The sequence below is a fragment of the Somniosus microcephalus genome, chromosome 1 (genome assembly GCF_052327205.1).
Source record: "Somniosus microcephalus isolate GS21.2 chromosome 1, FLI_Smic_1.0, whole genome shotgun sequence".
NCBI lineage: Eukaryota > Metazoa > Chordata > Chondrichthyes > Squaliformes > Somniosidae > Somniosus > Somniosus microcephalus.
Window position 1 is genome coordinate 252,990,534 of NC_140987.1, and position 25,950 is coordinate 253,016,483.

Here is a 25,950-nt window from a genome sequence, read left to right on the forward strand (position 1 = left end):
ACTGGGCGTTGCTTACTCTTGAGTTTCTGTGATCTCTTGCTCTAGTTTGGCTGATTTCACCTGGATTGGGCTGATAAAACCGACAGAAACTCTACCCCATAATGTTAAAAACGTGAAACTGAAAATGTTACAACTGAGTGGTTTGCTAGGCCATTTCAGAGGGCAGTTAAGAATCAACCACATTGCTGTGGGTCTGGAGTCACATATAGGCCACACCAGGTAATGACGGCAGATTTCCTTCCCTAAAGGACATTAGTGAACCAGATGGGTTTTTACGACAATCCGGTAGTTTCATGGTTATCATTACTGCAATTTATTATTAATTGAAGTGGAATTTGAACTCGTGTCTTTAGATCATTAGTCTAGGCCTCTGGATTACTAGTCCAGTAACATAACCACTACACTACCATGCCTCAGTCCTGTCCTACTAGAAACTAAAACCATATAATTTTATCGACAGCCATCCTACATAGTTTTGATACATTATAGAATTCTTTGTTCATATATCTTTCTTATATTATTAATCAGGAACAATCTGCTGGTGTTCTGGTGAAAATTCCCTTCAGTTAGATTCCTTTCTTTCTCTCTCTTTTTAATTCTTCGCCAGAATGGTAACAGGGCTAAAATGGTTAAATTATGAGGACAGGTTGCATAGACGAGGCTTGTATTCCCTTGAGTATAGAAGATTAAGGGGTGATTTAATTGAGGTGTTTATGATGATTAAAGGAGTTGCTAGGGTAGATAGAGAGAAACTGTTTCCTCAGGTGGGGGAGTCCAGAACAAGGGGGCAGAACCTTAAAATTAGAGCTGGGCCATTCAGGGGTGATATCAGGAAGCACTTCTTCACACAAAGGGCAGTGGAAATCTCTCCCCCAAAAAGCTGTTGAGGCTGGGGGTCAATTGAAAATGTCAAAACTGAGATTGATAGATTTTTGTTAGGCAAGGGGTATTACATAGAAACATAGAAGATAGGAGCATGAGTAGGCCATTCGGCCCCTCGAACCTGCTCCGCCATTTAATGAGATCATGGCTGATCATCCTGTCCCTGCTTTTTCCCCATATCCCTTGATCCCTTTAGCCTTAAGAAATATATCTAATGCCTTCTTGAATATATTTAATGAATTGGCCTCAACTGTCTATTCTACCATCTATTCGCCCTTACAATGTACCTGGACCTCGGCTTCAGAAGGATACTCTCTACTGTACATATTACATTCCATAGAATGTACAGCACAGAAACAGACCATTCAGCCCAACTGGTTTAAGCCAGCGTTAATGCTTCACACGAGCCTTCTCCCATCCTTCTTCAACTCGCCCTATCAGCATGACCTTCTATTTCTTTCTTCCTTAGGTGCTTATCTAACATGGAAGGTTTGTTTTCCACTGCCATTTTGCTGAGGTCTCTTACAGTGCCAGAAAAAGGAGATTTTCCCCCCAAAAATCCATTATTCTTTGCAAACTTTACAGAAATGTGAATAAAGCAGACCATGTAGTTCCTGACATTTTTTTCCTGGACTCTGCTTTGCACAATGTGAGGTAGGAAAGTCCCGATTTCCCATTTTTTTTAAGAGCTCCTCAAACTTCCCCAACCTCCTTGGCCATTTTCTAAAACCTTGTTTCATACAGAGGTGATTTTCCGCTCTTGCTTGCATGCTTTTAATGCTGGAGAGCGACGAAAACATCAGTATAAGCCAGTTTTCATAGAATCCTACAGCACAGAAGGAGGCCATTTGGCCCATCATGCCTGTGCCGGCTCTTTGAAAGAGCTATCACCCTGCTCTTTCCTCCCCCACCCATAGCCCTGCAAACTTTTTCCCCTTCAAGTATTTATCCAATTTCCTTTTGAAAATTACTATTGAATCTGCTTCCACCACCCTTTCAGGCAGGGCATTCCAGATCACAACAACTCACTGTGTTAAAAAACAAAATTCTCCTCATCTCCCCGCTGGCTCTTTTGCCAATTACCTTTTTATTTTACATAATTTGAACATGAACATTAGAGTCACTAATACTGAACGAGCTCGTTGGTCTCTGAAAATTGATGTAGTTTGTTGAATACAGTAATATATTTTGGTCTTTCAACCTGTGGGGAAAGAAACCCCCACACACTCCACCCTCCCCAAAGAAAGGTTATGGACAAACAGCGAGGATATGGGACTAAGCACGACTGCTTTTTCAAGAGCCGGCACAGGCACGACGGGCTGAATGTGCTGCAAGTTTCTATGATTCCACGATGTTGGCAATTCTTGTTAATAGTAGGAAGAGATTGTCAAATACATGTGTTAAAAGCTTGAGGGGGACAAACATTACATTCGAAGCAAAATGCCACGGTAATAATATGATTATTACTGCCTAGGCCCTAAGCTCTGGAATTCCCTTCTTAAACCTCTCCGTTTCTCTACCTCTTTCTCCTCCTTTAGGAGGCTCCTTAAAATCTACCTCTTTGACCAAGCTTTTGGTCATCTGCCTTAATATCTCCTTATGTGGCCTGGTGTTAAAGTTTGTTCGATAACGTTCCTGTGAAGTGCCATGGGACGTTTTACTATATATAATACAAGTTATAGGAGGAGCGAGAGGTAGAGAGACGGGAAGGTTTAAGAAGGGAATTCCAGAACTTGGGGCCTAGGCAGTAATAATCATGTTATTACTGTGGCATTTTTCTTTGAATGTAATGTTCATCCCCCTCAAAATCTTAACACATGTATTTGACAATCTCTTCTTACTATTAACAAGTACAATTTGTTGTTGTTGGTAGCTAAAGCTACACAATTCTTTAATTGTAAAGCATTTCCAAAAATAACCCGAACGAATAAAAACAAGTTTCCAGTTCTACTTGATTACTGCGATATAGTGGAACTCTCATGATCTAGAAGCTGATTTCAGTGAGATTATAAGGCTTTGAATCAAACCCTGTCTGGTAACCTGAAGAAGCAGTTATGATTTTGGCTGCTAAGATTCTGGTTTACTTACACAGGTTGGTTATTGCTGCAAAATGGGTAAGATTTATTTATACCAATAATTGAAATGTAATGTAGAAAATGGAAGGCTGTAACTCACGTCTGGAATTCAAGAAAAAAAATTCCAGTTTCTTTTAAAATTGAGATTGAAGATATTTTTAGTGAGATTGTGAGTACTGTCCAAAATTGGCATCTTCACTTTTATATCTGATGTAGCAGGAAGAAGCTGTTCGTTTTCTTCACCTTTTAGGGCTTTCGGTTGGCCAGCATGTATGTTCAAAAAAGAAAGAACGAACTTGCATTTCTACTGCACCTTTCACAACCTCAGGACGTCCCAATGCACCTTACAGCCAATAGTAGTTGTAATGATCAGTAACATGTCATTCTAGAATGGTACACTAGGTGGAGCTGTATGTTTAATAAGGGGCTACCCACAAGGTAGTCATCAAGATGGATGCCTGTACACTAGTCCACATGGCTGAATAAATGACTAGCTCAAGCTAGCTGTTCATAATGAAAAAGTCTATTTATTTATGAACATAACATGGTACCAGGAGTGGTAATATCTGCTGAATATTGTGAAACACGACATGGAGAATTTGAAGCCACCGGAGGGTTTGAAACTCACGGGGAATGTCGACTGCAATTGGCGGACTTTCAAACAACAATTCAAACTCTACATTGCTGCCATCGGGTTTGGTACGAAGCCAGACGCAAGGAAAATAGCGTTAGCCCTCACGGTTGCAGGCCCGCAGGCGATAGAGGTATTTAATACGTTTGTATTTGATCAAGCGGAGGACAGAGAAAAAATGGACGATGTGCTAAAGAAGTTTGATGCACATTGTTCTCCCAAAAAGAACAAGACCTATGAGAGGCACGTGTTCTGTTCACGGACACAACACCAAAATGAGACTTTTGATAGCTTTGTGACTGATCTGAAACTGAAAGCACAGACATGTAATTTCTCTGAACTGAAATCATCCATGATTCGTGACCAGATTGTGTTTGGTATTCATGATAAAAAGGTCAGGGAATGTTTGTTGAGAGAAACCGAACTAACATTGGAGGATGCTGTGAAAATATGCCATGCCAGTGAGCTAGCTCAGCAGCACGCAAAGACTTTCAGTGAAATTAATAATGATGCGACTGTAATGAGTGACTGTGCTGCTGTCGGTGCTGTGTCCTACGAGGGGAAGAAACATGGGCAGAACAGAAATGCAAAGCAATCGGAGGATGGAATTTTTAATTGTAAATGCTGTGGTTACCAGCACCAGTCAAGACAATGCCCAGCGTTTGGAAAAATGTGCACAAAATGTAATGGAAAGAATCACTTTGCCAAACAATGCTTTTCAAAAGTAAAAACAAAAAGTGCAACAAGTCAATGTGATTGAGGACACTGATTTAAGTGAGACATTTTTTTGTAGGAATGGTGTCATGTGACAATATAGAAAAGGATACAGAAAATGTGCAGCCCTCAGGAATGGACAATGCTGAACATAAAGTTAATGCAGTAAAAGAGGACAAATGGATAATGCCACTGCAGGTAAATGGAGCATTAGTTACATTGAAACTAGACACTGGGGCAAAAGCAAACTTAATCAGTATGAGTGACATTAAAAATATGAAAGAAAAGCCCAAAATACAGAAAAAGTCAGTACTACTGAAGAAGTATAATGGACAGAAAATAGATAGCTTAGGTGTATGCAGACTTAAAGTGACAGTCAAAGACAAAGTGCATCATCTCATGTTTTCTGTTGTGGCTGAAGGACTTGATTCACTACTAGGTGACAAAGCTTGTGAGGACTTAGAGCTGGTCAAGAGAGTCTACCGTATAAACTGTGCCATAAGCAGACCAGATGACTCAGTGGATTCTGTAGTGAGTAATTTCCAGGATGTGTTCAAAGGATTTGGAGTTCTACCATTCACTTACAAGATCCAGCTAAAGGAGGATGCTCAGCCAGTGGTACATGCTCCACGGAGAGTTCCAGCACCCCTGCGTGACCGGCTCAAGAAAGAACTGGACAGAATGACCACACTAGGAGTCATCAGGAAAGTCGAAGAGCCAACAGACTGGGTTAACTCCATGGTATGTGTAAAGAAAAAGAACAATCATCTAAGAGTATGCATGGATCCAAAGGACTTAAATGCAAACATAAAACGTGAACACTACCAGATTCCCAAGTGAGAAGAAATCACCAGTGAAATGTCAGGTGCCAGATACTTCACAAAGCTCGATGCCTCACAAGGATTTTGGCAACTAAAGCTGGATGAAGAGAGCACCAAATACTGTACCTTCAACACACCATTTGGCAGGTATTGTTTCCTCAGAATGCCTTTCGGGATAATATCTGCATCTGAAATCTTTCATAGAGCGATGGAACACATAATTGAAGGTCTGGAAGGAGTTCGGGTCCATGTTGATGACATCATCATCTGGGGCTCCACACTGAAAGAACACAATGAGAGACTGACTAAAGTGCTACAGAGCATACGCCGGAATGGACTGAAGCTCAACAAAGCCAAGTGTCAGTTTGGCATCCAGGAAGTCACTTTCCTAGGAGATAATCTATCTGGTAAAGGAATAGAGCCAGATATGGAAAAAGTAAACGCCATACTCAAAATGCCCCGACCCACTGACAAAAAAGGAGTGCTACGCATCATGGGGATGATAAACTTCATTGGAAAGTTCATTCCTAGGAACATAAAAACTGACTGTAAAAGCTTTTATAGATATGTGAAGAGATAAAGATTGGTGAAGTCAAGCGTAGGTCCCTTGCAGTCAGAATTGGGGCAATTTATAACGGGGAACAAAGAAATGGCAGACCAACTAAATACATATTTTGGTTCTGTCCTCACAAAGGAGGACACAAATAACCTCCCAGAGATGCCGGGGAACATAGGGTCTGATGAAAGGGTGGAACTGAAAGAAATCAGTATTTGTAGGGAAATGGTGTTTGGAAAATTGATGGGACTGAAGGCCGATAAATCCCCAGGGCCTGATAATCTACATCCCAGGGTACTTAAGGAAGTGGCCCTAGAAATAGTAGATGCATTGCTGGTCATCTTCCAGAACTCGATAGACTCTGGAACAGTACCCATGGATTGGTGGGTAGCTAATGTTACCCCACTATTCAAAAAAGGTGGTAGAGAAAAGGCAGGGAATTATAGACCGGTAAGCTTGACATCGGTAGTGGGGAAAATGCTAGAGTCCATTATAAAAGATGTAATAGCAGAGCACTTGGAAAGCAGTGGCTGGATCGGACAAAGGTATGGATTTATAAAAGGTAAATCATGCTTGACTAATCTACTGGAATTTTTTGAGGATGTAACTGGTAAAATAGATAAGGGAGAACCAGTGGATGTGGTGTATTTGAACTTTCAGAAGGCTTTCGATAAGGTCCCACATAAGAGATTAACGTGCAAAATTAAGGCACATGGGATTGGGGGCAAGGTATTGACTTGGATAGAGAACTGGTTGGCGGACAGAAAGCAAAGAGTTGGAATAAACGGGTCGTTTTCCAAGTGGCAGGCAGTGACTAGTTGGGTACCGCAAGGATCGGTCCCAGGACCCCAGCTGTTCACAATATATATTAATGATCTGGACGAGGGAATTGGATGTAATATCTCCAAATTTGCAGACGACACAAAGCTGGGTGAGAGGGTATGCTGTGAGGAGGATGTCGTGAAACTCCAGTACGATTTGGACAGGTTGGGTGATTGGGCAGAAACATGGCAAATGCACTATAATGTGGATAAATGTGAGGTTATCCACTTTGGTGGCAAAAACAGGAAGGCAGATTATTATTTGAATGGCAATAGATTGGGAGAAGGGGAAGTGCAAAGAGACCTGGGTGTTCTTGTGCACCAGTCGCTGAAGGTAAGCATGCAGGTGCAGCAGGCGGTTAAGAAGGCAAATAGTGTGTTGGCCTTTGTACCAAGAGGGTTCGAGTACAAGAACAAGGATATCTTGCTGCAGTTGTACAGGGCCTTGGTGAGACCGCACCTTGAGTATTGTGTGCAGTTTTGGTCGCCTTACCTGAGGAAGGACGTTCTTGCCATGGAGGGAGTGCAGCGAAGATTCACCAGGCTGATACCTGGGATGGCAGGAATGACGTATGAGGAGAGATTGTGTCGATTGGGATTATACTCACTGGAGTTTAGAAGATTGAGAGGGGATCTCATCGAAACCTATAAAATTCTGTCAGGCCTGGACAGACTAGATGCAGGAAGGATGTTTCTGATGGCCGGGGAGTCCAGAACCAGGGGTCATAATCTAAGGATAAGGGGTAAGCCATTTAGGACAGAGATATGAGGAGGAATTTCTTCACCCAGAGAGTGGTGAACCTGTGGAATTCTCTGCCACAGAGGGCGGTGGAGGCCAGTTCATTAAGTATATTCAAGTAAGAGTTGGATATATTTCTTAAGGCTAAAGGGATCAAGGGATATGGGGAGAAGGCAGGGACAGGGTACTAAATTTGGATGATCAGCCATGATCTCATTGAATGGCGGAGCAGGCTTGAAGGGCCGATTGGCCTACTCCTGCTCCTATCTTCTATGTTTCTATGTCAGCCAAGACAGCCTGTCTGCGAGACCTGCTACATAAAACAAATGAGTTCGAATGGACAGAAAGACATGAACAAGAGTGGATGAACCTCAAAACAGTGCTGACAACCACACCTGTACTCACCACCTTTGACCCAACAAAGAGAATCAAAGTGTCAATGGATGCATCAAAAGATGGCCTAGGCGCGGTCTTGCTACAAGCAGAGGGTGAAGATTGGAAGCCTGTTGCCTATGCCTCCAGGCCTATGACTGACTCTGAGTGTCGATACGCCCAGATTGAAAAGGAATGTCTAAGTTTGGTAGTTGGACTAGAAAAGTTCCATGGCTACATATATGGACTTCCCACCTTCACAGTTGAGACAGACCACTGCCCACTGGTTGCCATCATAAAAAAAAATCTGAATGAGATGTCTCCAAGGATTCAACGACTCATGATGAAGCCGCAAAGATATGACTTTGAACTGATCTACACACCAGGCAAACACAGTGTGTTAGCAGATGCACTATCCCGAGCACCCACAATGAGTCATGTGAGCTCTACTGAGGAAGACGTGGATGTTCATGTGAGTATGGTCACTGCTGCGCTGCCCGTGTCAGACACAATCAAAGCAAATAGTAGAAGAAACAGTAAAAGATACAGTGTTACAAACAGTAATAGAGAACATTCATCATGGTTGGCCAAAAGGTTCCTGTCCAAAGTACTATCACATCAGGTCAGAGTTAAGTGTCGCAAGTGGACTATTACTAAAACAGAACAGAATAGTCATTGCACAGGCTCTACGTTGGGACATGCTCAAAAGGATTCATGAGGGAAATCTCGGAATTGAAAAATGCAAAAGGAGAGCAAGAGACACTGTTTATTGGCCTGGCATAAATAAGGACATTGAGAACATGATAGGCGAATGTGAGACATGTCAGAAACACCAAAACAAACAAGCAAAGGAACCAATGATAGTAGCTGACTTACCAACAGCACCATGGCAAAAAGTTGGTATGGACCTCTTTCATTTGAATGGTAAAGACTATCTAATAGTGATTGACTACTATTCTAACTATCCTGAGATGGCACTGCTCTCAAGCACATCAGCAAGCCGTGTCATAATGCATGTTAAATCCATCTTCGCCAGACATGGAATTCCTAGGATTGCCGTTGGCGACAATGGTCCGTGCTTCAACTGTAAGGAGTGGCAACAGTTTGCAGCACATTGAGTTTCAACACATCACATCCAGTCCTCTGTATGCTCAGTCGAATGGTAAGGTAGAGAAAGGTGTTCAAGTTCTCAAACAGCTACTGAAGAAAGCGACAGAAAGCAAGTCTGATCCTTATCTCGCCCTGCTGAGCTACCGAACCTCCCCTTTAGACTGTGGTTCTTCACCTGCTGAACTCCAAATGGGTCGCAAGTTATGCACCACGCTACCCTGCTGTGCAAAAGAAAAGCAGAGTAAGGAACTGAGACAGAGACTTCAACTGTTAAAGCTGAAACAGAAATCACACTATGACAAGTCATCCAGAACTCTGAAACCATTGACAAGGGATGATGTTGTCAGGATTGAGGATCCAAATGCATGGAACGGGAAAGCTACAGTTCTTGAGGAAGTAGGACCAAGGTCATACACTGTTAGAACTGAGGAAGGACAGATTCTCAGGAGGAACCGCCGTTCCCTCCTGAAAACACAAGAAACTATCCAAGAGCAAATCGATGTCAATGCCGCAACTGAATCTTGTCACTCACCACCAGAACAATCCAACACAAACACACACATACAGGCTCTCATGCAAACACATCAGACTTACCTGTGCTGAGAAGATCCACACGTGAAGTAAAAAAGCCTGATAGACTTAATCTTTGAGTACAAAGAAAACTATAATAAAAGAATGAAAAGCTTAGATTTCATGAAGTAAAGCTTTGAAAATGTGTTGACTGTTGTGAAGATGTTTATGTCGTTATGATTGATTGATATTGATTTTGTTTAACCTCTAAGGAAGGGGGGATGTAATGATCAGTAACATGTCATTCTAGGATGGTACACTAGGTGGAGCTGTATGTTTAGTAAGGGGCTACCCACAAAGCAGTAGTCAAGATGGATGCCTGTACACTAGTCCACATGGCTGAATAAATGACTAGCTCAAGCTAGCTGTTCTACATGAAAACGTCTATTTATTTATGAACATAACAGTAGTAACTGTTGTAATGTAGGAAATGCAGCAGCCAGATTGCACACAGCAAGCTCCCACAAACAGCAATGTGATAATGACCCGATAATTTTTTTTTTAGTGATGTTGATTGAGGGATAAATATTGGCCGGGGCACCAGGGAGAACTCCGCTGCTCTTCTTCAAAATAGTGCCATAGGATCTTTTACGTCCACCTGAGCGAGCAGACCGGGCCTCGGTTTAACATCTCTTCTGAAAGATGGCACCTCCAACAATGCAGCACTCCCTCAGTACTGCACTGGAGTGTCAGCCTGGATTTTTGTGCTCAAGTTTATGGAGTGGGACTTGAACCCACAACCTTCTAGCTCAGAGGCAAGGGTGCTACTCACTGAGCTGCAGCTGACACTTTTTCTCTGCTAGTGCCCATGGAGGTTGGTATTTGAGAGACAGCATGTCAGAAAAACAGCCTCAACAGATGTAAATCCCAAAAGAGAGCTTAAAAAATTTCAGGTTATTTATTTACCATTCAATCACCTGGAGTTGCCCTTACACTCGTGACATGTTCACCATTTTTTTTCTGGTCATTCTTTGTATCCATTCCTCTATGTCGAGAGAGTCAATAACCAGAGGTCATAGATTTAAAATCATCGGCAGAAGATCTAGAGGGGAGATGAGGAGAATATTTTTCAGTGTTGTCTGGATGTGGAACGCTCTACCTGAAAAGGGAGTGGAAGCTGATTCCATAAATAATTTTAGAAGGGAGTTGGGCAGGTGCTGGAGGATGAGGAACTTCCAGGGTTACGGACAGACAGCGAGGATTTGGGACTGAGCACAACTGCTTTTTCAAAGAGCCAGCACGACGGGACAAATGTGCTGTAAGTTTCTATGATTCCACGACGTTGGCAATTCTTTGTTAATAGTAGGAAGAGATTGTCAAATACATGTGTTAAGAGCTTGAGGGGGACAAACATTACATTAGAAGCAAAATGCCACGGTAATAACATGATTATTACTGCCTAGGCCCTAAGCTCTGGAATTCCCTCCTTAAACCTCTCCGTCTCTCTACCTCTTTCTCTTTCTCCTCCTTAAGAGGCTCCTTAAAATCTTCCTCTTTGACCAAGCTTTTGGTCGTCTGCCTTAATATCTCCTCATAATAATAATAATTCAACTTTATTGTCATTGCACAAGTACATGAACAATGAAATGTGATCTTGCAAGCTCCCATGACTGGGAGAAGCAAAGCCACTGCATCGGTGCGCGCCGCCATTCCATTTCCACCATTCCTCCTGTCTGACAATCTTCAGCCCAACGCCCGGGCCTGCTCATCCTTCTGTGACCTTCTCACCAACCACCCCTTCTTGGGGCTCCTTCTGTGACCTTCTGCACCTGGTCTTCCCTCATGGTCACTCCTCCAGGTACTAACCAGGCCTGGCTATGCTTAGTTTCCAAGCCTTGCCAGTGACCCTGTCCCTAGTCCCAGGAACAGGGCCTGGTGTTAAATTTTGTTCGATAATGCTTTCATGAAGTGCCATGGGATGTTTTACTATATATAATGCAAGTTATATAAGTACAATTTGTTGTTGTTGATAACTAAAGCTACACAATTCTTTAATTGTACAGCATTTCCAAAAAGCATTTTCAAAAATAACCTTTACGAATAAAAACAAGTTTCCAGTTCTACTTGATTTACTGCGATATAGTGGAACTCTCATGGTCCAGAAGCTAATTTCAGTGAGATTATAAAGCTTTGAATCAAACCCTGTCTGGTAACCTGAAGAAGCAGTTATCATTTTGGTTGCTAAGATTGTGGTTTACTTACAAAATGGGTAAGATTTATACAAATAATTGAAATGTAATGTTGAAAATAGAAGGCTGTAACTCGCGTCTGGAATTCATGGAAAAAAAAATCCAGTTTCTTTTTAAATTGAGATTGAAGATATTTTTAGTAACAATAGTAGTAACTTTGAAAGAGCTATCCAATTATCATAAAATCATAGAATGGTTACAGCATAGAAGTAGGCCATTTGGCCCGTCGAACCCATGCCGGCTCTTTGCAAGAGCACTTCAGCTAGTCCCACTCCCCTGCTCTTTCCACATGGCCCTGCAAAGTTTTTCCTTTTCAAGTATTTATCCAATTCTATTTTGAACAATACGATTGAATCTGCTTCCACCACCCTTTCAGGCAGTGCATTCCAGATCATCATAATTTATAACTGGGAACAAAGAAATGGCAGACCAATTAAATACATACTTTGGTTCTGTCTTCACAAAGGAGGACACAAATAACCCCCCAAAGATGTCGGGGAACGTAGGGTCTAATGAAAGGGAGGAACTGATAGAAATCAGTATTTGTAGGGAAATGGCGTTCGGGAAATTGATGGGATTGAGGGCCGACAAATCCCCAGGGCCTGATAATCTACATCCTAGGGTACTTAAGGAAGTGGCCCTAGAAATAGTAGATGCATTGCTGGTCATCTTCCAAAATTCAATAGACTCTGGAACAGTACCCATGGATTGGAGGGTAGCTAATGTTACCCCACTGTTGAAAAAGGGTGGTAGAGAGAAAACGGGGAATTACAGACCGATAAGCCTGACATCGGTCGTGGGGAAAATGCTAGAGTCCATTATAAAGGATGTAATAGCAGTGCACTTGGAAAAAAGTGACCGGATCGGACAAAGTCAACATGGCTTTACAAAAGGTAAATCGTGCTTGACTAATCTACTGGAATTTTTTGAGGATGTAACTGGTAAAATAGATAAGGGAGAACCAGAGGATGTGGTGCATTTGGATTTTCAAAAGGCTTTCGATAAGGTCCCGCATAAGAGATTAGCATGTAAAATTAAGGCATATGGGATTGGGGGCAAGGTATTGACTTGGATAGAGAACTGGTTGGCAGACAGAAAGCAAAGAGTTGGAATAAACGGCTCTTTTTCCAAGTGGCAGGCAGTGACTAGTGGGGTACCGCAGGGATCGGTCCTTGGACCCCAGCTATTCACAATATATATTAATGATCTGGACGAGGGAACTAGATGTAATATTTCCAAGTTTGCAGACAACACAAAGCTGGGTGGGTGTATGTGCTGTGAGGAGGATGCTGAGAAACTCCAGTATGATTTGGACAGGTTGGGTGATTGGGCAGAAGCATGGCAGATGCAATATAACGTGGATAAATGCGAGGTTATCCACTTTGGTATCAAAAATAGGAAGGCAGATTATTACCTGAATGCCAATAGATTGGGAGAAGGGGAAGTGCAACGAGACCTGGGCGTCCTTGTGCACCAGTTGCTGAAAGTAAGCATGCAGGTGCAGCAGGCGGTTAAGAAGGCAAATGGTATGTTGGCCTTCGTAGCGAGAGGGTTCGAATACAGGAACAAGGATGTCTTGCTGCAGTTGTACAGGGCCTTGGTGAGACCACACCTTGAGTATTGTGTGCAGTTTTGGTCGCCTTATCTGAGGAAGGATGTTCTTGCCATGGAAGGAGTGCAGCGAAGATTCACCAGGCTGATACCTGGGATGGCAGGAATGACTTATGAGGAGAGGTTGGGTCGATTGGGCTTGTACTCGCTGGAGTTTAGAAGAATGAGAGGGGATCTCATCGAAACTTATAAAATTCTAACAGGACTAGATGCTGGAAGGATGTTCCCGATGGTCGGGGAGTCCAGAACCAGGGGTCACAGTCTAAGGATAAGGGGTAAGCCATTTAGGACAGAGATGAGGAGGAATTTCTTCACCCAGAGAGTGGTGAACCTGTGGAATTCTCTGCCAAAGAAGGCAGTAGAGGCCAATTCATTAAATATATTCAAGAAGGAGTTGGATATATTTCTTAAGGCTAAAGAGATCAAGGGATATGGAGAGAAGGCAGGAACAGGGTACTGAATTTGGATGATCAGCCATGATCTCATTGAATTGCGGAGCAGGTTCAAGGGGCCGAATGGCCTACTCCTGCTCCTATCTTCTATGTTTCTATGTATCATAACTCGCTGTGTAAAATAACGCTTCCTCATCTCCCCTCTGGTTCTTTTGCCAATTACCTTAAATTTACATCATTTGAGCACTGAGATTTGTGTCACTAATCCTGAACGAGCTATTCCTAGTTTTCCGTCGAGTGGGAAACAAATGCACAAATGTTCAATTATTATTCGAACAGGTGACTGTTGAGGCCTGTTAATGGTTCTTAGCCCTAATTGGCCTAAATGTAGTCGAGTAATTTGAATGATAGTGGAAATCTGGAACTCTCTCCCCCCAAAAGCTGTTGAGGCTGGGGTTTAATTGAAAATTTCAAAACTGAGATTGATAGATTTTTGTTACGGAACCAAGGCTGGTAAAGGTGTTGAGGTACAGGTCAGCCATGATCTAATTGAATAGCACAACAGGCTGAATAGCACACTCCTGGTCCTTTTGCTTCACACTGAAGGAGGCTTTTTAAAAATTCATTTATGGGCTGTGGGTGTCGCTGGCAAGGCCAGCATTTATTGCCCATACCTAACTGCCCATGAGAAGGTGGTGGTGAGCCGTCTTCTTGAACCGTTGCAGTCCGTGAGGTGAAGGTCCCTCCCACAGTACTGTTAGATCGGGATTTCCAGGATTTTGACCCAGCGACAATGAAGGAATGGATGATATATTTCTAAGTCAGGATGGTGTGTGACTTGGAGGGCAACCTGGAGATGGTGTTGTTCCCATGCGCCTGCCGCCCTTGTCCTTCCAGGTGGTAGAGGTCGCAGGTTTGGGAGGTGCTGTTGAAGAAGCCTTGGCGAGTTGTTGCACTGCAGCCATGGTGCACTGGTGGTGGAGGGAGTGAATGTTTAAGGTGGTGGACGGGGTGCCAATCAAGCGGGCTGCTTTGTCCATGATGGTGTCGAGCTTCTGCAGTGTTGTTGGAGCTGCACTCATCCAGCCTGTGTTGTCATGAGGTGAAGTGAGCTGGGGAATAATCAACACACCTAATTGGAGTTGCTCCACTCCATCTGGCAGTGTGGTCTGCAGTCTTCTCCCCAGCGAGTGATCGCTGGCCCTCGTAGTTTCCCTTATTTTGTTACCCAAAACTCCCATAGTGGCAGAGTGAGCATTCATTCACGTGACACATACACACTGCACGATGCTCTCTGTCACTGTGGCTTCTATGGCATGTTCATTGCAGCTTGTACTGCTGTACTTTCAACTGCAGGTTGGATAGGCCTTCGTCAATTGCCTTATCTCCTGTTGATGTTGAGATGTTGGACACAGACTCATTCAGAGCACCCAGATGTTGCTGCATAATGTTAATAAAGCATATGGAATCCTGGGCTTTATTAATAGAGGCAGAGAGTACAAAACACTGGTTAGGCCCCAGCTGGAGTATTGTGTTCAATTCTGGGCACCACACTTTAGGAAAGAGGTCATGGCCTTGGAGAGGGTGCAGAGGAGATTTACTGGAATGGTACCAGGGACGAGGGACTTTAGTTATGTGGAGAGACTAGAGAAGCTGGGATTGTTCTCCCTTTAGAGCAGAGAAGGTTAAGGTGAGATTTAATAGAGGCGTTCAAAATGATGAGGGGTTTTTATAGAGTAAATAAGGAGAAACTGTTTTCAGTGGCAGGAAGGTGGATAACCAGAGGACACAGATTTAAGGTGATTGTCAAAAGAACCAGAGGTGACATGAAGAAACTTTTTTTACGCAGTGAGTTATTATGCAGCGAGTTATTGTGATCTAGAATGCACTGCATGAAAGGGTGGTGGAAACCGATTCAATAGTAACTTTCAAAAGAGAATGGATAAATACTTGGAAGGGAAAAAATTTACAGAACTATGGGGAAAGAATGTGGGATTAATTGAACAGCTCTACCAAAGAGCTGGCACAGGCACAATGGGCCAAATGGCCTCCTTCTATCATAATGCTCTCAATAGAGCTAAAAGAAGTGGTGCGCCACACATATGGCCCATCATCATGGGGTCTGTCTCTCCGGACATGTCTGAGGGATTGGGTCTCTGCTTAGCACCTCTTTGTCTCTCTGAAGGCTCCAGTGATGTCAGCCTCTAACCAATGGTGCTGTTGTCTTCACCAAGTAAACCCCGCTGTATTTCTCTGTCTTGTGAATTTGTTGAGTCCATGTTGCTAACATGTATAAGAGCATAAGAAATAAGAGCAGGAGTAGGCCATTTGGCCCTTTGAGCCTGCTCTGTCATTCAATAAGATCATGGCTGATCTTCTACCTCAACTCCACTTTCCTGCCCTATCCCCATATCCCTTGATTTCCTTAGTGTCCAGAAATCTAGCGATCTCGGGTGAATATGCTCAACAACTGAGCATCCACAGAACTCCAAAGATTCACATCCCTCTGAGTGAAGAAATTTCTCTTCATTTCAGTACTAAATGGCCGACCCCTTATTCTGAGACTGAGACCCCTAGTTCTATGGAGAACTACTTATTCCTCATGTTCTTGGGAGGTGACAGTAACTGCACCTCTCCTGTCAAGTGAACTCCTGGACAGTGGATGGCACATTAATATTACTGTGCGGTCATGGCAGTGCCTGCTGTATGAATGTCTTTCTGTACAGTGTTCTTCATTGCTACTAATCATCCTGCTACTGGGATTGCTGGTTTTTTAACTGCTATATATGTGGTATCAGCCGTGGCTCAGTGGGTAGTACTTATGCCTCTGAGTCAGAAGGTCATGGGTTCAAGCCTTACTCCAGAGACTTGAGCACAAAATCTAGGCTGACACTTGTACTGGGGGAGTGCAGTGCTGTCTTTCGGATGAAATTTTAAACTGAGGCCCCGTCTGCCCTCTCAGGTGGACGTAAAAGATCCCATGGCACTATATTGAAGAAGAGCAAGGGAGTTCCCCCCGGTGTCCTGGCCAATATTTATCCCTCAACCAACATCACAAAAAACAGATTGTCTGCTAAATTGCTTTGGGGCATCCTAAGGATGTGAAAGATGCTATATAAATGCAAGTCCTTCTTTTCTTTTGTAATGCCTGAATGCTGTAATACTTAACACAGACGCACTATGCTCAGAACATGGAACTTGTGTAGATATGTATATTTGTGAGATTTTAGGCCCTTACCTCGAGGGGGATGACTCCTCGAAGGGTATTTTGGCTGGTGAACTTAACTAAGTGGGCCTCCAAAGGAAATTCTTGCTTAACAATCTGCAATAACTCTTATAACTGTCCTATAACTGTCTTGCTTCGGTTGTGTCAGTTCTGGATCCAGTATTTCGAGCCAGGTTGGCCCAGAGGAAATGGTGCTGATAATGGAAGGTGCGCAGGTGAAGCAATGAATACCATGTTATATCTCAACAGACAATACAACAACAACAACCTGCATTTATTTAGTGCCATTAATATAGTCACCAAGAGTCCAATAGGGAATTCAAAAGGAACTTCTTTACCCAGAGAGTGCTGAGAATGTGGTACTCGCTACCACAGGGAGTAGTTGAGGCGAATAGTATAGATGCATTTAGGGGGAGGCTAGATAATATAAGCATATAAGGGAGAAGGGAATCTAAGGTTATAGTGATAGGTTTAGATGAAGGAAGGATGGGAGGAGGCTCAAGTGGAGCATAAACACCGGCATGGACTGGATGGGCTAAATGGCCTGTTTCTGTGCCGTATATTCTATGTAATCCTCCGTAAAACTTCCCAAGGTGCTTCACAGGAGTGATTTTATCAGATAAAATTTGACACCGAGCCACATGAGATATTAGGATAGGCGGCCAAAAGCATGGTCAAAGAGTTAGGTTTTAAGGAGCATCTTAAAAGAGGAGAGAGAGATAGAGAGGCGGAGACTATAACACAATCTTATGCTTTGATAAACTACTGGAGTGTTGCTTTCATGGTTTATGACAATTGGTTGTTTTAGTAATTCCCAACTCTTGTGCATCGAGTGTACTTGTGGATAAGGGTGAATACTGAGGGAATATCGGAGAATGAAACATACAATGCAAAATATCTTCCTATTCTTAGGTGCTGTAAATGATGTTTAATCTTGTAAGGGAAAATGCCTCAAATATTTGAAAGATATTTCACAGAAGGAAGAATGTGGGGCTGAAAATCCGCTGGCCAGTGATCCCGAGACATGCACTGGGATGCATCAACCATTGACCCTGGAAGACTTTCTGGGATTGGGGGAGTCCTCCAATTTACATTGGAATAGCAACTCCACATCAAGGGTGCCGCCATATTGAGGAGGCGGTGGCCATTTTGGTAGGAGATTGCCTAACCATTTATTGCCAAGGAATGAGCCCTCTTTGGCAGGGACCAGACTGTGCCTCTCGGTTTCATCAGGCACACCAGCTGCTGATGCTCCCAGCTGGCCTCCAAGAGGTGCTGGACACAGGAAATCTCAACGTAAGGAGTTTCTGCCCCCACCGCTCCTCTCCTCTCCTGCATCAATGATCTGCTTTGGGAGGCTAGATGGAAACACTTGAGGCAAAGTTTGGACCTAATGGGCTGGAATTTGGTGGAAATATAACCGTGTGTTAACAACACACGCCATTATTAATGAATGAATGAATCGGCCAGTGCATTCAGAGGATTAAGCGATACGCCGTGAGTTGTGAATCTCCAGAACTTGCTGGTCGGCCTATGCCGCTCCACTGTTTGCTTTGCACAAACCACATCTCATCCTTAGCCTCCCTGTTATTTATTAACAACACGCTGGATTTGCACATTAATTGCCCACTAAACTCGCCGCAGAAAGTACCTTTTTAACGATGCGATAATTGTTAATGCAATGCCAATCAAGCTCTCTAGTCCAGAAAGGGAACAATTTAAAGTGTGCAGTCTTATTCCTAAAGAGATTGTAAAGAAGTAAAATTAAAACATTTTTTTTTCTTACTTTTCCTTTCTGTCTCGTTTTTCTCTCTCTTAATCCAATCTTTCTTTCCCTCTCTTCCTCTCTTTCTCTGCCTGATTTGACACTAATTCACCCGATTTCCTTCTCCGTCGTTCCTCTGTTTCTTTATCAATCCTTAAATCTCATTGGTTAAGGAGATAGACTGTTGGTTCCGTCGTTCACCGAGATCCCAGAAGCCCGTTGCCCTCGCCACACTGTTATCAGCTCGTACTCCCAGCAAGTTACAGGGCAAAATTAATTGGAGCTGAAGGATGAGGGTAAAAACCTAACTAACAGGGCTTGCCGCGAGATGCCCCACTCCAGCAAGACCCAGACCAGTGTATCCAGTTCCTGATCTAAATTGTGGTCCTACTCCACAATGCTGCTGGAGTTAATGTATGATCGCGTCTCGGGGCAGTGGATTTTCAGATCTGGCTATTCCGTGCCTACTGTGCAGTAATTTGTGTTGCTCAATATGTTTAGCTGCTTGTAATGTTTCTGTGACATAATAAATGGCTGAAACATTTTCTTCAAAAAACAGATCTTGGCTTCTGAGAGGATGATTCCTTGTTCACATTGCCGTGCTTTCCTCATTATCACTTTTACATGCTGTCTTTGGCGCAATGTGATATCGTTAAATCTTGAGGATCCAAATGTATGCAGTCACTGGGAGAGGTAAGCCAACTTCACGTCTGCATTAAATGCTTCCAATTGCCCAAATCATTAATTTTCTGATTGTGTTTATTCAATTTAAACCTTCAGGAAATGTATCAATTATGTATCATGGTTTCTTGCATGTATGTGCACATATATACTATTTTAAAAATGCTGAGGGTGTCACAACATCCTATTCCAAAGTGCATTGAAAAGTCATATTTCAGACTCCCAATATGGCAAAATCCACTTGGATGTCATACCAGTTACACCTGTAAGTGGTACTTGGATAGACACATACAACCTGTCACATAACGTTAGCTGTATGACCAATCAATTTCCTTATGTTCTGTTTGTCCAGTTCAGCTAAATATAATAGGAAGAACTTGTTAATTTTCATGGTGCTAACGTTATCAGCCAGATTATGTAACTGTCAACCCCATAAATGAGGTTAGTACTTATGGTGGACATATTTCTTTCGACATTACTTTCCAAATAAAGCACAGTACATTGTACTGTACCCCCCACATGAAATACATTGACCAAACTCTGTGTGGTTTGGGAAAGGATACTTTCTGTGATACCATGCAGATTAAAAGCCTGCACACATCATCAAAGATATGGTTGCTTTGGAAAAGGTGCAAAATGCTAGGTGGACGAGCTATGTAGCTCAGATGGATTAGCGATATATTTTTAGACAAGGAAAATGAACCGCTGATAATTGGCCTCATATTTGGCTCTTTGCCTATAGTTTCACTGTTATATACCTGTTACTGCACATACAGATTCCACTATTTGTCATACTCTTTAACTCCCATCCAAGTATTTTCGGACTTCATTTAAGGGTGTTTGAAAAATCAGACTGTGAAGATCAATTATCTACTTCTGTGTATTCCTAAATAGTTTAGCACCTCCCAAACCCCGAACTTCTACCACCTAGAAGGACAAGGGCAGCAGGCACATGGGAACACCATCACCTCCAAGTTCCCCTCCAAGTCACACAGCATCCTGACTTGGAAATGTATCGGCCATTCCTTCATGGCCGCTGGATCAAAATTCCTGGAACTCCCTCCCTAACAGCACTGTGGGAATAGCTTCACCAGACGGACTGCAATGGCTCAAGAAGACGACTCGCTACCACCTTCTCAAAGGCAATTAGGGATGGGCAATAAATGCTGGCCTTGTCAGCGACTATGTATCCCCAGAATGAATTTTTTAAAAGTTAATAATAGACACATACAACTTTTTAACCAGCCCAAAAAACAAAAGAATCTGAGAAAATGTATGCATCGTTGCTTAAAGCTGTTCAGAGGTTCACATTAAAAAATAAATAAATAAATAAATAAATCATTCATGTGATGTGGGCGTCACTTGGAGGGGAACTTGGAGGTGGTGGTGTTCCCATGTGCCTGCAGCCCCTGTCCTTCTAGGCCGTAGTGGTACATCTATACACTCATCCGAGAAAAAGATGAGTATTCATTGTTATGTATAGACAACAAAACATATTTGTGTACAAACATAAAGTGTAGGAAATCCCAAATGGTAGTTCTACTCCTGAACTACAATGTATATTGAGTCACAAGAAATTTTTGTTAAAATATTTATTGGCAAAACATGTAAAGTTTAATCTGTAGCATTTGAAGAGTTTGGCCTTCAAAAAGATTGTGTCAATAAATGTGAATTCACCATTATATTACAAGTAACATACTTTTTTCTTTCCAAGCTACTCGGTAACTGTGCAAGAATCCTATGCTCACCCTTACGATCAGATATACTATACCAGCTGCACTGATATTCTGAACTGGTTCAAATGTACAAGGCACAGGTAAGATATTATTCAACACCTCGAGGTGATCACTTTGTGCAAAAATAATGACAAAAATTAAGTATCTTGCCTAAGATGCTGGCCTTGCCAGTGACGCCCAGATCCCGTAAGCAAATAATAAAAAAAATGTTGATATTGGCATCTTTAATTCTGTAATAGCATGTAAGCATTTAAAAATCAGCTTCATTCACCGATATCATGTCCCAGTTGAACTTAATAAAATGTTGTGATGATTTGTCACAACTGGCAGTTTTATCCCTATTGATAATTGCTCCTTGTGAAGATTTTCTCCCCCCCCGACCCCACACAATGAACTCTGAAGAATACAGATAACTGTAACTTTGTGCATAGATAGGCATTGAGGCAAACTATGTAATCATATTAATCCTAACGTGCCTGCAAATGTGTAGGGGAAGATTTCACCTGACGTATTTGACTGTTGGTATTATTCTTAATTGGACGTGTTGCCCTGTTAAGACATTAGAACATTGTCGTCACCAATAACCAATAACCGATCATATTTTCGTGTCACTTAAAGCTAATTTTTTTTCTGCATTATGTTTTAGCTCACGACCTATTGTAATATAAGGCAGTATTCATGGCACTTGTCTTTCAGGATAAGCTATCGTACAGCCTATAGACGTGGCGAGAAAACCATGTACCGTCGTCGCTCTCAGTGCTGTCCAGGATTTTATGAAAGCTCTGAGATCTGTGTTCGTAAGTATTGCTTTTATTTGGAAACAGTTTGGGGCATTTTTTCAGGGCCTCTACTGGTCAGGAATGGGGGCTGTAGCACCTGAAGATGGCAGTCCCCATTTACTGCCCTGTTCCTGCACCTTACTTTCAATATGTAACTCTGATTGTAGGATTCCAATACAATACAATGCAGTCTACTTCAGATTTATTTTGATGGCATCATATGCGTATCCATGTTAGCAGCAAATCGAAAAGCTATCTTTTACTAGAGCCAGAATATGAGCATGTCTGCAGCTTTATGGTAACACAGAACACATTCCCTGTGTGTTTTTTAAATTATTGAATCATCATTTTCTAATGGGAACCATTGGTTTAGATGTATTTGTTATATTTTACCCCTAATAATATCGACTTTTCCTGTGGCAAAATAGGTTATCTTGCAAAGGCTCTGCTGTAGTTATCTACTCAAATAGCTTTGCTAAACACCATGGCTCAGTGGGAAGCACTCTCCCCTCAGTCAGAGGTTTTATGGGGCTCAAGTCCCACTCCAGAGACTTGAGAACAAAATCTAGGCTGACATTCCCAGTGCGGTAATAACAACAGAAAATGCTGGAAACACTCAGCAGGTCATGCAGCATCGAGGAGAGAGAAACAGAGTCAACATTTTGGGTCGAACCCTTCGTCAGAACTCAACAGTTCCATTGTTACATTGGAAAAAAGCAGATACTTTCAAACAAGATAAAACACACATGCTAATAAAATTATATTGTATAATTAAATACAAGTTGTGGCTCACTCGTAGCACTCTTGCTTCTACTATCAGAAGATTGTGGGTTCAAGTTCTACTCCAAAGACTTGAGCACATAATCCAGGCTGACACTCCCAGTGTAGTACTGAGGGAGCGCTGCACTGTCAGAGGTGCCGTCTTTTGGATGAGACGTTAAACCGAGGCCCCGTCTGCTCTTTCAAGTGGACGTAAAAGATGGGTTCCCCTGATGTCATTGCCATTATTTATCTCTCAACCAACATCACTAAGCAATGATTATCTGGTCATTATCACATTGCTGTTTGTGGAAGCTTGCTGTGTGCAAATTGGCTGCCGCGTTTCCGACATTACAACAGTGACTACACTTCATAAAGCACTTCATTGACTGTAAAGCGCTTTGGGACACCCTGAGGTCATGAAAGGCGCTGTATAAAGGCAAGACTTTTTAAATTATAAAAGTATCCTTTTGCAGTTTAAAAAATTGAATATTAAATTTATTTTTTAAATTTGTAATAAAAGTTATGCCTCTTTCCTCCACCACATTAATTGGCCAAGTTGATGACCATCTCTCCCATCACTGTTTTTCTGCTTCCAGCAACAGTGTAGCTTTTACGTGGATTCCATTCTGTGTCACCACAAGGGCAAGGTTGCCTGTTTAATCGAAACTAAATCAATATACATGCTGATTTATTTTATGTCAGACTTGACAACTGATTAATTAGAAAGTGAAGTGTTACTGACCAGCTGAACAAGCAGCGAGTACCTCTAATCAGTGCATTTCCCTACAGCTCTTTTGTAAAAGTGATTGGAATATTGGGTGTTATTGCAAGCGGTATAGAATATAAACATTGAGATGTAATGATGAATCTGTATAAAGACTTGGTAAGACCACAGCTGGAGTACTGTGTGCAGTTTTGGTCTCCATACTATAGCAAGGTTATTGAGGCTTTAGAGAGGGTACAATGCAGTTTCACTAGGATGCTGCCTGGTATGAGGAAATATAAATATGAAAAATATTTGAACGAATTGGGGCTGCTTTCATTAGAACAGGCGGATTAGGAATTGGATAAATATTGAAGGGAAAAAACTTGCAGAGCTACGAGGGAAAGAGCAAGGGGAGTGGGACGAATTGGGTAGCTCTTTGAAAGAGCCGGCACAGGTACGATGGGCCGAATGGCCTCCTCTGTGCTGTGTCATTCTATGATTGTGGGGTGATTTGAAAGAAATGGTTAACATTATGGAGGGATGGGAGAGATTAGATAGAAACCGGTTGTTTCCAGTGATTGAAGGGCCAACAATGAGGAGACATAGTACAATGTTAAATGCAAGAAACCCGGGACTGAGAGTGGATGAATTGTTTTTACATAGAGGGTTGCTCATTTGCGCTTGAAGCAGAGGCCATATTGACATTTAAGAATAGGTTAGAAAGATGTTTTGAAGAAAGGGGATGAAGGGGTACGGGACCAGGGCAGGCATATGAGATTAGGGCAACCAACATGGACGGGTTGAGTCAATTGGCCTGTTTCGATATTGTAATTTTATGTGTTCATTTTTTTTTTAACAAGGATAATTTTTTTTTTTAAACAAGGATAATTTAATACTAACGTTTATGAAGAGTTTTGATAGAGTAAATAAGGAGAAACTGTTTCCAGTGGCAGGAGGGTCGGTAACCAGAGGACACAGATTTAAGGTGATTAGCAAAAGAACCAGAGGGGAGATGAGAATTTTTTTTTTTTTTTTACACAGCAAGTTGAAACACATAAGATTCTGATGGGGCTTGACAGGGTAGATGCAGGGAGGATGTTTCCCCTCGTGGGGGAATCTAGAACTAGGGGGCATAATTTCAGAATAAGGGGTCGCCCATTTAAAACGGAGATGAGGAGGAATTTCTTCTCTGAGGGTCGTGAATCTTTGGAATTCTCTACCCCAGAGCGCTGTGGAGGCGGAGTCATTGAATATATTCAAGGCGGAGATTGATAGATATTTGAAAAACGGGGGTATCAAGGGTTATGGGGAGCGGGCAGGAAAGTGGAGTTGAGGCCATGATCAGATCAGCCATGATCTGACTGAATGGCGGAGCAGGCTCGAGGGGCCGAATGGCCTACTCCTGCTCCTATTTCTTATGTTTTTATGATCTGGAATGCGCTGCCTGAAAGGATGGTGGAAACAGATTCAGTAGTAACTTTCAAAAGGGAATTAGATGAATATTTGAAAAGGAAAAATGGGGAAAGAGCAGGGGGAGTGGGACTAATTGGAGAGCTCTTTCAAAGAGCCGGCACAAGCATGATGGGCCAAATAGCCTCCTTTTTATGCTGTATGATTCCAATGGTCTTTCTACAAATGATTAAAAATATGCTGTAGCTTGAAGTTATGCCGGTATGCTTTTATTTTAGTTTCACGAGTTAGGGCCTTTGCCTTTTAAAAGCTGTGCTTGACATCTCGTTGCACCATGAAATTTGTAGAACATTGTGTGCTTTGTTTTACTCTATACCCCTGTATGTACTTGATCAAAAATAACAGTATATGCACAAAGCGATTATAACATGTGACTCTGGTCACCATAACGCTTGACTTTTTATCTGGCTCCTGGTCATAGTTAGTAATTCATACTCAATAACACTTTTATTGTGGTCATGTGAATAATAAGTTATCACATAAAGAAGCTTCAAATGCTGAAAGCTACTGTTCCTTCCATCCAGCTCAGTGTCCTATCTTCCTTCCTACATGCGTAGAAAGTAGTGATCCCAGATGATAATCCGAGCTTCTTATGTGTGGCATACATTTTCCCCTGTGTTTATTGTGCTAATTTTCCTTCATAGTCACAGGGGTGAGCGCACCGTGAACTAGCGTATGGTGAACATTTTTCTTGCTATAATCCATGTGTAGAGGAACATTTTGGTCTGAGTTTGTAATTATAATTTGGTGTTTCTTAGAATTACAAAGAATTTACAGCACAGGAACAGGTCATTCGGCCCAACTGGTCCGTGTCAGTGTTTATGCTCTACAAGAGTCTTCTCCCACCCTACTTCACCTAACCCTATCAGCAAATCTTATATTTTGATCTTCCCTGAAGTGTTTATCTAGCTTCCCCTTAAATGCATCCATGGTATTCGCCTCAACTACTCCATATGGTAGCAAGTTCCACATTCTCACCACTCTGAGTAAAGAAGTTTCTTCTGAATTCCCTATTGTATTTTTTTTAAATTTGTTTATGGGATGTGGGCGTCACTGGCAAGACCAGCATTTATTGCCCATCCCTAATTGCCCTTGAGAAGGTGGTGGTGAGCTGCCTTCTTGAACTGCTGCAGTCCATGTGGTGAAGGTACTCCCACAGTGCTGTTAGGTAGGGAGTTCCAGGATTTTGACCCAGCGACGATGAAGGATCGGCGATTATACTTCTAAGTCAGGATGGTGTGTGACTTGGAGGGGAACTTGGAGGTGGTGGTGTTCCCATGCACCTGCTGCCCTTGTCCTTCTATTTGGAAGAGGTCGCAGGTTTGGGAGGTGCTGTCGAAGA

General features: G+C 42.4%; 1 protein-coding gene across 3 annotated transcripts in view; it reads left to right on the forward strand.

Annotated features, from left to right (window-relative positions):
• The window catches only part of megf10 (multiple EGF-like-domains 10), a 267,435-nt gene that overhangs the window by 49,908 nt on the left and 191,577 nt on the right, over positions 1-25,950 (forward strand). For all 3 annotated transcript variants that reach the window (XR_015078906.1, XM_085992076.1, XM_085992069.1), the window contains exons 2-4: positions 19,034-19,167; positions 20,870-20,971; positions 21,588-21,688. Coding sequence is in view for 2 of the 3 variants with exons in the window: in XM_085992076.1 (XP_085848202.1) it covers positions 19,052-19,167; positions 20,870-20,971; positions 21,588-21,688 (319 nt within the window). In the remaining variant the exon portion in view is untranslated. The remainder of the gene's footprint in view (positions 1-19,033; positions 19,168-20,869; positions 20,972-21,587; positions 21,689-25,950) is intronic.